This window comes from Aricia agestis, chromosome 6 (assembly GCF_905147365.1).
Source record: "Aricia agestis chromosome 6, ilAriAges1.1, whole genome shotgun sequence".
NCBI lineage: Eukaryota > Metazoa > Arthropoda > Insecta > Lepidoptera > Lycaenidae > Aricia > Aricia agestis.
In genome coordinates this window covers 7,942,621-7,957,007 of record NC_056411.1, presented here as the reverse complement: position 1 = coordinate 7,957,007, position 14,387 = coordinate 7,942,621, and the positions used below count along the sequence as shown (strand labels likewise).

General features: G+C 33.2%; 1 protein-coding gene across 1 annotated transcript in view; it reads right to left on the bottom strand.

The window, feature by feature from the left end:
- LOC121727622 (insulin gene enhancer protein ISL-1) overlaps window positions 1-12,329 on the bottom strand; it is a 54,296-nt gene extending 41,967 nt beyond the window's left edge. The window contains exon 1 of the mRNA XM_042115554.1: window positions 12,014-12,329. Within this exon, the coding sequence (XP_041971488.1) occupies window positions 12,014-12,116 (103 nt within the window). The 5' untranslated portion in view covers window positions 12,117-12,329. The remainder of the gene's footprint in view (window positions 1-12,013) is intronic.
- Window positions 12,330-14,387: the final 2,058 nt, after the last annotated feature.

The window sequence follows — 14,387 nt, the reverse complement described above, 5'->3', positions numbered from 1 at the left end:
ATATAAAAATCTATGACGCAGGGTTTTTGCTTAACATGGGTGCCGCCTTTTGCACATAGGAAATTCGGTGCTTTCACAAATGCTTTTATGTTAACAACAGATAGCTTACCGAATGCCCCTATTTGAAACAAAAACATATGCATATCTAACGTAAGTACTGATAAGATGATTTTCATACATTCACTACCGGTGTATGTACGAATGTTTGTTTTAGATAGCTTATCTCCGGAACATATGTTCGCATTAACGCCGATGTATCGCCAGTTTCTAGTTAATTAGATTACATGCAAAAGCTAGCATAATATGCTTTAATCCAGGGTGATAGTAAGATAGTATTGATACTTTTATATGGACGCATATTGACATGGTCTGTCAAAGCAAAATATGTGGTCAAATGCTACGAATAATTAAAACTAAGGAAGAGCTGTGTCAAAAATTTGTTCCACGAGTCTACAAAATGAGTCCCGAATTCATGCATACCTACTTTATGCATGTATTCGGTACACAATTTTGTGTATATTATATACAAGGTGTAACAAAACTAAGTGATAATACTTTAGGGTGTGTACGTATTCCATGTAGAGCGTACACTGTGAAATTAACAGCGCTGAAAGACCATTTTTTTTTACTTTTGTATGGGGAAACCCCTAACGCTGGGGCGCTTGTCCTAAAGTATTATCACTTAGTTTTGTTACACCTTGTATAGAAGTGACAATTATTGTCAACGGCTTTCTTTCGTAAAGAGTGTAATTTGTTATGTCTATTGTGGTAATTTCGTACCTATTGTCATATTTTAGTGTGCGAAAGGAACCAAATTCAAAACGGTGAAGTATGGGAGTTACGTTTCCTTAGTGTTTACTATTCGTAGGTCAAATGAGATGATTATTTGAGCCATTTATGGAGTGTTCAAAATCCTTGTTTTTTTATGCATAGGTATTGAATTTTAAAACGCATCAAATATTTAGAACCTGATAATGATAATATTCGTTTCAGGGAACACCTTTAAGTATAGCTGAGGATATTCCCACATTCCTAAAACACTTTAATTCAATCAACGGTTTTATGAAAGTTAAAACCGTACGATGGAAACGGCACTCACAAAAACATGCTCGAATTGAGAAGTGAACAGTTTAAGAGTATCCTTAAGCTTTCCTGTGGATGTAGCCTGATCTTTAAATCTAGGCCTAGCTATTTTTACGATGAGGACAGAGACAGGACAGAGAATGATGAGTGATCTAGAGTATAATAACTCAGACATTATATCTTTTGAACAGTAGCGGCGTTAAGGTAAGGCGTGGTTGGGCGAGCATCGGGGTGCACACGAAGAGAAAAAAGGGCGCGGTGCTTAGCTTAGGAGACATCTTGCCTAAAGCATAATATTATAAAGTAATGCTAAAGTCGGCACTGCTTTTGATAGCAAACGTGAAGTTTACGAGAAGAAATCATGAAAGAAGACTCAAACTAAAAGGGTAGGCAATTTATTGGTCTTGGAGCTCAGGTCGGAAGATGTCAATGAATCCAAATCAAATTGTTTGTTTAATAATTTATATCTATTAAGAAACTACTAAACTACCTACTAAAGTTATCTATTTCACACACGCTTTCAAACGGCTAACGTCAAAATATTTAACAATGCTGTTAAACTGCGGAACTAGGCACTAATTTTTTTTAATACATAAGTAAGTCGCAACTTGCAATAGGCAGCAAGTTGTGGACTAGACCAGGTTACAGTTGAATCATGATCACACGTGGGCGTCGATCACAAAACAGTTACCGTAAATTTGGTTGTTGGGAAGACAATAAATGAATAAACCTGTGATGCGCCGACTCGTGCTCGCGCCACGTTTTCGTAGCTGTAAAAATGCTTATCCGCTTCTGCCATAAAATCTCATAAATTAAATTCGTCGTCATGGATCTATGAGATGGATGACGCAGGCGAACGAACATATTTTTGAATACCTACTTCTAAATGATAATTAAATTATCCTTTAAAAGTATTCTTTAGATATTTTCAATATATTTTTTAGTTTAAACATTTATTGAAGAAAACGAAACATTTTGTAATATTTTACTCGATAGCACTACCTAAGATTACTGATGTTAAAATAACACACTTTTGCAATCCTTATTTATAAGCATCTAATTAATAATACTGTTGTGTGTTGCTATATTTTCGGTTCCAAGTAAGTCTTAAAAAAAGTAACAATTTTAGACTGGGCAATTTTAGTTTCAAAGTAAAAATAATAATAAAATGTATGTATATAACTTTTATTAAAAAAAAATTAACGGCACTGTACCTTTGCTTATCGCATATTCCATTTTGTGGCGTCAAAGTTGCTTCTTTCAGTGCGCGCTTTTCGTGAGTGACGAAATGACACTGAAGCCAAATTCATGTGATATTTCCTTAAAAACTGTTGAAAACACCTTCAATTCCCACGATCGTAAAAGTCTGAAGTTCGTTTTCGGCAATTCATAAAGAAACACATTAGACGCCGATAAATATAAGTTTTTAGATATTTTTGAATATACAATAGCATATTAATATTCAAATTTTTAAAAAATCACTTTTCGAAATTTGTTTTAAATAAACAACACTATTTAATTAATTTCCCAGAAATTGATTTTCCGCAAACTATAATGCAGAAAAGTGAATTGTAATATTTTTTTTAATATTTAATGCAGTTTCCATATAAACATAAAAATAAAATCAGAATATCATCAAGTTTTCTCCAGTATTGAGGACTAACCCAAAAAATTAAACATCGTCTTTCTCTCTTCACACTCACGCCCGTCTTTCATAATGTAAAATTTATTAAAAAATTAACTTTCAAAATATATTAAAAAATTAAAAAACTATAGGAACATCGTCTTAAATATTAAAGTTTGTTAGTGAATAGCTATTTTAAAAGTGCAGCGTCTCTCAATATAAGGAAACAGTAATTGATAACATTAAAAAATGTAATTTGTTTATAGTAAAGTAGATACTAAAACACAACTACCTATTAATCAACGTCTGATTCCACAATTAATCATTCTCTTATATAAAAAGGTCTCAGACGGGTTTTAAACTTGACCCAAAACGTACGGTTTCCGAGAGGTATACCAGATGGTATACCTTTTGCTCGACTGCGCCAGAAGGATTATGTTTTTAGGGGGCGTCCATAAATTGCATAAGATGTTTTTGATCAGAAAATCCTAAGTACTTGGCGCAACTTGTGGGTGCCCCTTTAAGCATTTTTTGTGACTTGTATGGTCAGGCTCTCAGCGTCATGGATACCATACAAATCACAAAAAAAAATTGCTCTTTCAGCGCTGCAACTTTTTCAGTGAATTCTATATTATATGTACCTAGGGAACCCACGCATACACACCCTAAAGTATTGTCGCTTAGATTTGTTACACCCTGAATCGTATGTATCCGTATATTACTTTTGCATGATTTAAGGGTGGTTGGATTTAATATTGAGAAAATATTAGATTTGTCGTAATCATGAGATTGATATAACGTACGTCGCAATCGGGTTACATAGTGTTTGTTTTATGAACCCAATTCTCTTAGCAATAAAGTTCAAATCTGGTACACAAGAATACCTTCAGTACTTAGTCTATGATACAGTGCCTGACTTTGACTCCTTTAAAATTACATTTTAACACCTTATCATGGCTGTGTAGGAAAAAATGTGACGTGTTTTTTGTCGGGTTTCGTTAGGAAGTAGGTGCAAGCTACCGACTTCGCACCCTCATAAAACGTGCTCTGGTGGTCCGAGGTGGGCTTAGCTTTATGGTCCGAGTTTGGCCGACTTTTGTAGGAATCTTGAGCTATAAGAATTCTGCTTCGAACTTTAACTAGCAAGTATGTTGCAATTCATTGAGGAATGGGAATTGGGCCCAGCCCACAAGATAAATTTTCCATATTTTTGATAAAAGATGGCCCCGTGCCGCCGGTTCTTCTCGGCGAATTAGTTCCCGAACCGTTAGGTACCAGATGTAACGACGTTCAGAAAACATATTGTGTAAAAATATTATGTATTTTTATTTAAAAAAATTGAGTTGGTGTGAATCTGATTGACTGACGTTTTCGTTGCAATGTTGATTAGTAATTATATTATTATATTTTGTTAAAAACACGATAATAATATAAAGCAAATGCGGTATGTTTTCAACCTAATTTATTAAAGTGCATATATTTTTTAAACCATTTAAAATATCATAAATTACGACCAACTGTAGGTAGATATTATTACTAGTGATTGTGGTATCGATTTCAATAAGAAATAATTTATTGAAAATGCATAAAAATAGTCCATAAAATAATATTTTATAGCGTGTTTTTCTACTGCCTTTAGTGAATTTTTATAGCTTATTTAAATGAATTAATAATCAATTACAAAAAATATGTAAAAGCGATCTATATTTTTACGACTCATGAAATATCTATACCAGTGGTTCTTAACCAGTGGTCCGCGGACCACTGGTGGTCCCTGAAGGCATTCCTAGTGGTCCGCGAAGCCAACCTAACAATATGTGAGAATTCAGTATTTAAACTTATTTTTTTATAATAATAACAGATTCAGTAACGCAGGTTGCTACTGGCTAGTGTTAGTAGGTGCTTAGTATACCCGGCAATAATAGTACTGATTCAAGATGACGCCAGGATAAAAAGTAACCAATCTCAAAGTATCTCTATACCAAATTTCAGCAAAATCAGTTGAGCGGTTTGGGCGTGAAGAGGTGCGTGACTTGTCTTACCTCGATTTTCACCACCGGTATCTAATCCTTTAATTATAGACATATTTAAATGATATTTATCTGCTATATACATGAGTATGTATATATCTTTGGCACACAACTTTGTTTTTCAATCTTTATTTAATGGGCCCACGTATTCTGAAGGTATTTGCGGAGCTACTTAGAATGTCCTGTGGCAATAAAGCATGCAGAATGTCTGCAAACAGTAGGAATATGAAACCGGCCTTCGATTGAGCTGGCGTCTGGCTCCGCAAACACTTACGTTTTTTTACTGGCATGGATGGATGAAACCTTACTGTAATGTCATAGGGCTGGATGTAAAGTAGGTAGGTACCTCAGACTCACTTTGGACGATACAACCTTTTTTACATATACCTACTTAGAGTGCCGATGAATCAGTAAGGATCACAAGTGCGAATCTAGGTCAAAGTCAACCCTGTTGTATCTCTCTCTTTATTCGTATTTATGAAAGCAAAAACAGGTATCCTGTTAAATATAACAAAGTGTAAACGTGAAATGTGGAAATTATGACTGTAATAAGTACCCATATTTTAAAGGTTCTATCGACCAAATTAAACTTCCTTTCATCCAAAATATAAAAATAATACTTACTTGTAACAATTAGAAAACTAGGTTTTTAGAATGCTTTAGTAAAAAAAGGCTCCATTGAAAAATTATTTAGATTTTAGAGGAGAATAGATTACAGGTGTCTAGAAATACCCAAGTACTTTTGATAATATTACATATTAAAAAAATATACCTTTTCTATAATTCAAAATTAAATCTTATCTCATATCTGTATCTCATCTATATTATATATCTCATTATCTTAATTTTAATATTTATTACTATTTATACAAATACATACATTTTTCATACGGAAATATACAAGAAAATGTCGGCTAGGTCAACGAAAAAACATAATTTCTGCTGACATTTCAACATATTAAATTATTTATATTAGGAAAATGAGAAAATTAATGTAATCTAATCTTCATCTTATCTTAATTTATATCTAATCTAATCTTTTATTTCTTAATATTTTATTTGTCACATGTAGACAAAACTATTCTTGCAGCAATAACCTAAATTACGTAACAAGATGTTTGTCACTCTTAAATTAATTGCTGCATTAATTATAATTTCATTCCAAATATTGTTTTAATTATGTATTCATACTAAAATTTAAAATATTTCTCTCTAACTGTCTGCTCGTGAATCTGTCTATCTGTCTGTTACCTCTTCATGCTGCGAAGTCGCTATGAACAGAATATATTTTGATATTTGTTGTGGACTACGAACTGCCCAGTTATAAATCTAGCTAGGTATTTCGTAGTCCACACTCCACAGTCACAGTATAGCAATATTAGTCATATTGCTATACTGTGCCACAGTACAGTAGGTACGTAGATATCTCTCAAAAATTCAAAATCCATAATTACTGTAACTACCTACTACAGATACTTACAGTAATAATTATGGATTTTAAGTCCCAGCAAAGGCTTATAATATTTATTATTATAGTTTATAACAGTCAATTAACATAGTAACAAAAAAACAAGAGGGATAGCATAATATTTAATCCACGTTTAACCACAGAATAGAGTGTTTAAGATAAGATTAAGTTTATAGAGTGTTTAACTGTAATTTGCAACGTCCAATATGCTGTACGATCTATAATAATTGACAAAGAATTTCATACTTTGAAATTTTATATGAAGTTTTGTGCCACGATTCGTTCTTTGGACTTTAATGCTTGAAGGTTGGCAAAATAATATTAATATTTCTTATTCGTCGTTGTCTTGCAAATATCTATTGCCAATGTCAAACACAGTCTAATAATAAGCATAGGATAAAATATTTCAACTTCGGTCATCTTGGCGTTCATTAAGAGAGGCCTATGTCCAGCACTCCAGCAGACTGTGGACGACTATAGGCTGATATGATATGATGATGATATTTCAACTTAAGTTTTTTAAGTTTAATTTTTTGTTTAAAAACTCGTTACTAACTATATGTAGCTGGCTAGAACTTTGTAAGACGATCATTATAAATGTTAATAAGATGTCAATATCATATCTTGTCAAGTGGACATGCTCTGATGGAGTCGATACATAATTTTTACAATTTATTTTTTTCTCAATATCAGCACTTAACGGAGAAGCTAGTCTACATTTTTATAAGACCATTAATTCAATTTATATTGAAATGCATGACTAAATAATATGCAGAAATAAAAATGCGTGTGCCACAGAAATAATATCATACAGTAGACCCAGGGGTGGTATTAAAAAAGTTGTGTATAGCCTATTCGACACTTTATCAGAAAGTGGTGAAACAGGCCCTAAGAAAAATGTATGTCTGGTCTTTGGTAATAGTATAAACTAGCGAGTAGCGCGGATCTTGCAGAGATACAGCCTGGAGGCAGACAAACAGTGAAGTTATTGTTTTACCCTTTGGTTAAGGAACTTTAAAAAGAAAAAACATGTTTGTTATTATAATATTATGTTGACGCGGATGACGTTGCGGGCAACAGCTAGTAGTATAAATAAATAAAAAAAGTTTACCGGTATAGGTATAGTTGTAGCCTGTAGGTAGGTAGGTATAGGTATACCTATTGTAGATCTACTGATTTTTAAAACTACAATAGTTATTTTCGTGGTATCATAATATTTTATTTAATATTCGATTGATTTTCAGTCCCTCACTTCTTTGCTGAAAAACGTCAAAAAATGCTCCCGTTGAAATCTTTTCTATGGAAACTTAAAAAGCCTTCCTACTTTCGTATTCTGTGTGGATTATCGTGTAAAAAGAGTTTTTTGCTTAGGATGTTAGGTACCTACCTACGTAGCTAGAAGTAATTACTGATACAGCTTAGATATCATAGGAAGATACTAAGCGTAAAATCTGGTCGCTGTTAAGCGTTTGTGTCCTAACTCAAAGATGTCTTTTTGTTACATTTTAAATGCAATCTTTTTCTAAATCATCTAAAGAACATACCTAACTGCATTCATAACTCGAAGCCGTAATTTTTTTGTGGGTACACGAATGCTTAACACCGTCCAACTAAGCCTATAGTCACCGATATGACACACCACATACTCCGTAATAACAGGTTAAAAAAAACAAAAGTAATCTTAACCCATACTGTCAATAAATCTCCTAACCCTCTAATGGTCGGTTGCGCTTGCATTAGCAGAAATAATACCCCCGGTCGCTCCGACCCCGCTACTTATAAATCAATCACGAAGCATCCCCCTTTATTTCGTTACTTAATATCATCATGAAATCTTTTGTTTAAGGAATAGAAACTTAAAGCTAAAAGGTTTGGTAGTTAATTTTTTAATTTTCCCCCCTTACTAATTGAAATCACAGTTATTGTGGAAAGTACGAAAAAGTAATTAAAAAAAACAATTTAAGTACTTTTTCGTAATTTTGTGCTTGCAATCTTGGTAGGCACTGTGTATTTTTATCACTGATCAGTACAATTTGGTATTTAATCAGGATCACTTGTATCAGGTTCATTTGTATTTTATTCGTATTTTCAGCGGTCATATTATTTTAGGTAGCATGAATATAATGAAGAGGACGAAAAAGCAAAAACTTTTGCATAAAATGTCGATTCGGTCATCTAAACAAAAAGGCATTAAAAATATCTAAGGTCCAACGATAATAATAAAATATAAAATATTGTATTTTTATTATTTTCAAAAAGGGAGATATATACAAAACCGATTTTACGACACTTTTATTATCTATATACGTGTATAAAACTTTTAATTAGCCAAGGAAACCGGTCGGCTAATTAAAAAAGTTATAAAAAGTTATAATGAAAATTAAGTTAATCCTAAATTACCAAAACAACCGCCAGCTTTGAAAACTCGTTTGAATAAAATTAACTTCCAGGTGGTAGTTTTCCTTTGCCTTAAGCTATGACTGACGTCTTTGAGGATCCTTGACATTATTATTACCGACCAATGGATGGATTTAAAAAAAAATCTGACGCAGAGGTTTCCAAACTTTTTAGCCTATGGGGTGAGACATTAAATAAACCCTTAAAATAATCTTACATTTATCAGATGTGTACGAATATATAGATTAACGACGTAAATTCATTTAAATTGGTTAAGCAATTTAGGTATTACGATGTAACAAGAATACATACAAAATCACAAACATACACAGCTCTCTGTAGGCTAAAGCATTAAACCATACTTGTTTGATAACTCCTCGGAAAGCGCAACTTTTATTTTAACTTCAGCATATTTAGGTCAAACTATAAGTAATATTTAGTATTCCTAATAGTGTTTAATTGCATTCAAAGTTACTATTATTTATAACGCACAACTTATTCATACACTTTCCGCTATATTTTGGTTTTTCAATTTACAATCCACGCTAATATTAAAATTGCTAAAATGTGTTTGCCTATCTGTCTATTAGTATTACCTCTTCACGCCTAAAATACTGTAACGATTTTGCAAAAAAATAGTATGGAGATACTTTGAGCCCAGGGAAAGGACTATAAGATACTTTTTAAACCGGAAAAATGTACGGTTCCCGCGCGATAAATAAATTTCAGCGCAACGGAGTTGCGGGCATCAACTAGTATTTGATAATGTGGAAAGTTTTTAAGCCGCAGGCTGTCAGGAAAATAAACATGTGAAGAAGATAAGTATTGTATTTTCTTGTCAATTATGTGCAGCCTGCAGGTAATGTAGTATCTAATAGGCGTGAACAGTTATTGTTTAGTTACAATTAACCAACAGTTATCCGAGCTCATTATGTGGCTCTTTACACCCCACTCGACTGAAAAGGGTTAATTAGTGTTTTTTTCGTGTTTCCATAGAGTGTGCTTTTAATTCAAACAGTATTCTGATTTCTAGGTATTATATAGTGCATTTAAAAGTATCGACAGCGAAATTAATTAACAGAAAAAATATGATCTGACATAACGTGCCGCTAAATGATAATACCTACTACCTACCTATTTTTTGTTATATCTAACTAAGTATAATAAATAAAAAATATTTTTCAATTTTGTTAGTCTCGCTAAAACTCGAGAAGGGCTGAGCGTTTTGGCTAATTTTTGTCTTGAAATGTTCCTGGAAGTAGGTTTATATTATGAGGAAAGTGATAATCTTTGTCCACACTGTGCCTTTTTCTGTTCATCAAGGGCATGCGTTATAGCGTAGTCAACAGCGAACATGAGACATACCCGCGACGCATGCCCAGCTCTGACCGTATCCAAAAAACAAAAATGACAATGTTGGCGTTGCGTTCGTTGACGCATTCAATTATTGAATGCGCCAAAACCAATGTTGAATGAAAAAAGATGACGAATATAGATGACGAAAGCGCATAGTGTGGACTATGGTGTGGACATAGCTATACGAGTACGAAGTTCAATAAATTAGGGAGCATACCCATACTACGTGACCTACTTTTTAAGATTTTTTGATGTGTCCCGACACCAGTGTCCGCGCCTTTAATTAATGTAAATGGCTCGCTTTCCTCTCTTTCTCTCTTTAGAATTCAATAATTTAGAAAGAGTACTACTTATTTATATTAAACACACTTAATTAATTTATAATAAAGCATCATAGTGTTACGCGTAAAGAGAAACTCCATCAATTATTACTGAGGAAACTCCGCCCTGAGTTTCATAGACATTATAACTTGTAATGGAATTTCCTGAGCGTAGTCGACCGTAAGTACCTGTTTTAACCGACTGCAGCGAAGTAAATAATATAGAAGGGTAAAGTTTTTTGAAAGTTTTTTTTAATAAATATTTGTTTGTTATTGCAAACTATTGATACATTTAATAAATATGGTGTAAATTACTTTCGTAATAAAATCGAATATCGTAAGATTTATATTATAACTCCAGGGATTAAGCAATAGGTACTTTTAATAAAAATGTAAATGACGTAAATTAACAAATTTTTAGTAGACCGCCATTATAGAATTTAGGATTCAAGTAAAGTGTAAACATTATAATTAACGTTTTATTAATTATTAATACCAGCCAAGTGTGAGTTGTTTTTTCGCATTTCGGAAGGATAATTAATCTATTCAATATACATAGGTAGTATATTTTTCTGCAAATTTCAATTGCTACAAAAATTAATAAGAATCTCTGTCATGTAAATAAAAGTGTAGCTATCTAGCAATGATTCAAAGAGATAGGTGCAACCTGGTAATAGACGAACAGAGAAATAAAAAATTAAATGAATTATTGAACTATCTGCCAGTTCCGATACAAAATAAAATGCAGATAGCGACAGACGGACAGATGGATAGACAAACAGATTGACAGACAGCATTGGCTTATTAATTAATAATGATTAATTAGGTACCGACAAACAAACTCTTCTTGTCCCATAAGTAAGTGATAAATTAATAACACATCTTTTTTCTTTACCGTAGTCATATTATGGTTTGAGCTTTATGACATTAAAGCCTCAAGTTCAGTACTTTTAAGGCATATTTCACACAGTCAAACAAGTAAAGCGACCTATAATGTGACTGTAATCTAGATATATGTATGTATACCTAATAATAAAGTCCATATTTATGCTGAAATATATTTTAATTTTCAATAGCCTCTAATAAGTCAATTAAAAAATCTTAGAAAATAAAATTGCTACACTCACTCGGTAGTAGGCAATAATCCTTCCAGGCTTGAAAAGTATCGAGCTGTAAGCTAGATTTTATCAAAATTAAATCACTGCCTAGTTTTATCAGGCCTATTTATACGTTCGTAAAGTCTAGTTAATCTCGTACTTTTTTCAGGTTTACATTTGTATATTTTATGTAGCAAGCTATACCTATAAGTACACTTGAATACGATAAAGTGCACTTAAGCTGAAACCATTGTCTATTATTAAAATAGTAGCTTGAATTGTATGCATCATTAAACATAACCTATCATTGACATTGAGCGTAATAAATTGATTATCCAAATAATTATGCCTTCGCTTAAACGTTTCATTTACCTAACTAAAGATTGAAAACAATGCATGAAGAATAATACAAATCAAAAGATAAAAAAGTTATCCAGTCTGTCTAAGCTCTAAGTTCTTTTATTTTGCTAAATCCTAGACATATTCTAGACTAGAATGTTATGTCATTAGACTAGTAGGTACTAAAAGTCTACCATACAATATGCCAGTATAGTATAATTTGCCAGTAGTCAAAACTCAAACATAAACAGGATAAGGCAAGGGTAATGTAAGTACAATTTATTGTTTAGTGGACTTACTGGGCATCATTTCGACGTGGGAAGATGTGTCCATCATATTGTGGTGGTGCAGCATGTCGGGTGGGGACTGCACCAGCCCCCCACCGCCGTTGGCCATAACCATCACTGGTGGAGATGATCTGATGATGTCACACAACGAATCAGTTCGGTGCTCAAATTTATCGCAAAAATTCAACGAGGAACACTTTCTACCGTTTCTCTATTATGTTCAAAAGGAACACTAAAGACACTACTTTAAAAAACACTAAAACAAGAGGCACTTCGTAGTAAAAAAAATTTGGTCTTTACATCTACGCGCATCCTTTCACGTCAGAGGCCGAGCCCACACTGCCGCATTATATTTACTTGTGTATAGATCGGAGGCACAGCGCATGAGCGGGCCGTTCGCGATGGGGATTGGCCGGAATTTAGAACGCCTTTTAAAATGGGGCCCGCGGATTGGTCGACGCCGCACCATTTTCCCGCCCCATACTCCGATACCCTTACAAAATGGCGCCCCCTTATAGCCTTTTGATGCTTTTTTGAACATTTCCTCGAGTAAAAAATAATCCTGTTCGAATATAATGAGCATGATTTATGATTTCGATCTGCGGTCTCTTACGGGCCGTAGTAATCTAGTGTCGGCGTTTGGCGGTTTTTTACGCCGTGACTCAGGTTTTTGTCTGGTAAGTAAAGCCCATGTGATACAAAACTCATACCGAACACTAACAAAGATAAATGAATCAAAAATAGAACATTGCACTACAAATAAACATGGAGGTTTATAAATCTGTTAGTTTACAGTTTACTTTCACGTGTACACCAAGCTTTACGTCCCCGTAAAGCGCATGTTTAAATTATATGATCATACAAAATTATTGATTTGACGTTCAAAACCTTCGTGCTAATAATAATGTCCATACCTACTATATTATGTGTATTTTGTGTGACATTATATTGCTATATTACAATTGTTTTATACGTTAGAAAAGTGGCTTGACGGACAATTACGTCATTCTATAACGTCAGTAAAGGATATTTTTATTAGTAAGGGCAGAGTAGACGTAGTTATGTCTATTGTGGTAAGGGGGTTGAAATTTAAATACAAACTACATATTTCAACTATATAATATTATATTATGTATATAGTGTATAGCTAGCTTTTTTAATAACCTTTTAATAACCATCAGCCTTCAGAGTCCAGAGTCCAGACTAAGGGGTTATTAAAAAAAAAGTTTAAAAAAACACTCTATAGGGTGTTATGTACTTAGTTTATATCCCCTTTGATAGTGTTTTAGATCCTAGTCTAGATCTTCAGGGTGTTTGACAGCTGGACAAAGGTCAGAGATAACTTTATTACTGTTTGCTTAAAATAATACTAGCTATATGACCGAGCTTTGCTCGGTATTCGATAAAACACGAATAAAATGACATTTTCTAAAAATGATTCCTAGCTAGATCGATTTATCGCCCCCGAAACACCCTATATACTAAATTTCATTAAAATTGTTGGAGCCGATTCCGAGATTCCAAATATATATTTATATATATACAAGAATTGCTCGTTTAAAGATATTACCTAGTGTTTAGTGTAAAAGTTTGCAAGAAATTCAAACTTCTACTGCCATAAGGGTTCTTATAATTCTTTTACTTCATAGTTCTTCCAAAAATTGCAAGGAAATTGCTTTGGTCAAACTAACTACTATACTTACTTATATCTACCTATATCTTCAGGCATGTATGAGTAACGTAGCCATGTTACCCCATACCAGAGTCCAGATGCTCATACTTACATGATGTACATTTTTTTTGTCGACCCTTAAAAATCTGGGTTCTTTTTGGAGCCCCAAAATTCTTATTCGCCTCATTTAGTCTTTATTGTCACCATATCTCATTTGTCAACTCTACTAATCAGCAGTTAACAATGTGTGAGGTTAGAAAAAATCGGCGCCAAAAATTCCGCCATTGTCTAAGTGCCACAGATAAAATACTCGCATAGATAATAAAGCTATCTCCCAGATGTCAGAGATAATTTGCGAAAATGCACCTTATTACGTCCGCATAAGGTTCAAAACAAGAGAATCATTTTAAAGGAAGGAAGTGAATCGTAGATGTTCGTAAGATGATAAAATTTTTGCGCAAAAGACAAAAAAGGGACACTCAATTTTTTTTTTAAATTTATAGTTCTTTGCATACTAAATATATAATTTGAGAATACCATAATGTTATACAAAACATGAACTTAAGCCATACTAATATTCTAAATGGGTCTGTCTGCAGTTACTTCGAAAACATATGCAGTTTCCGAGAGATATACGGATTTTGACGCAAAAAAAGGTTGCTGGCAACATCTAGTTCTACAATAAAAGAAACGAAACCATGAGAAAATAATAAT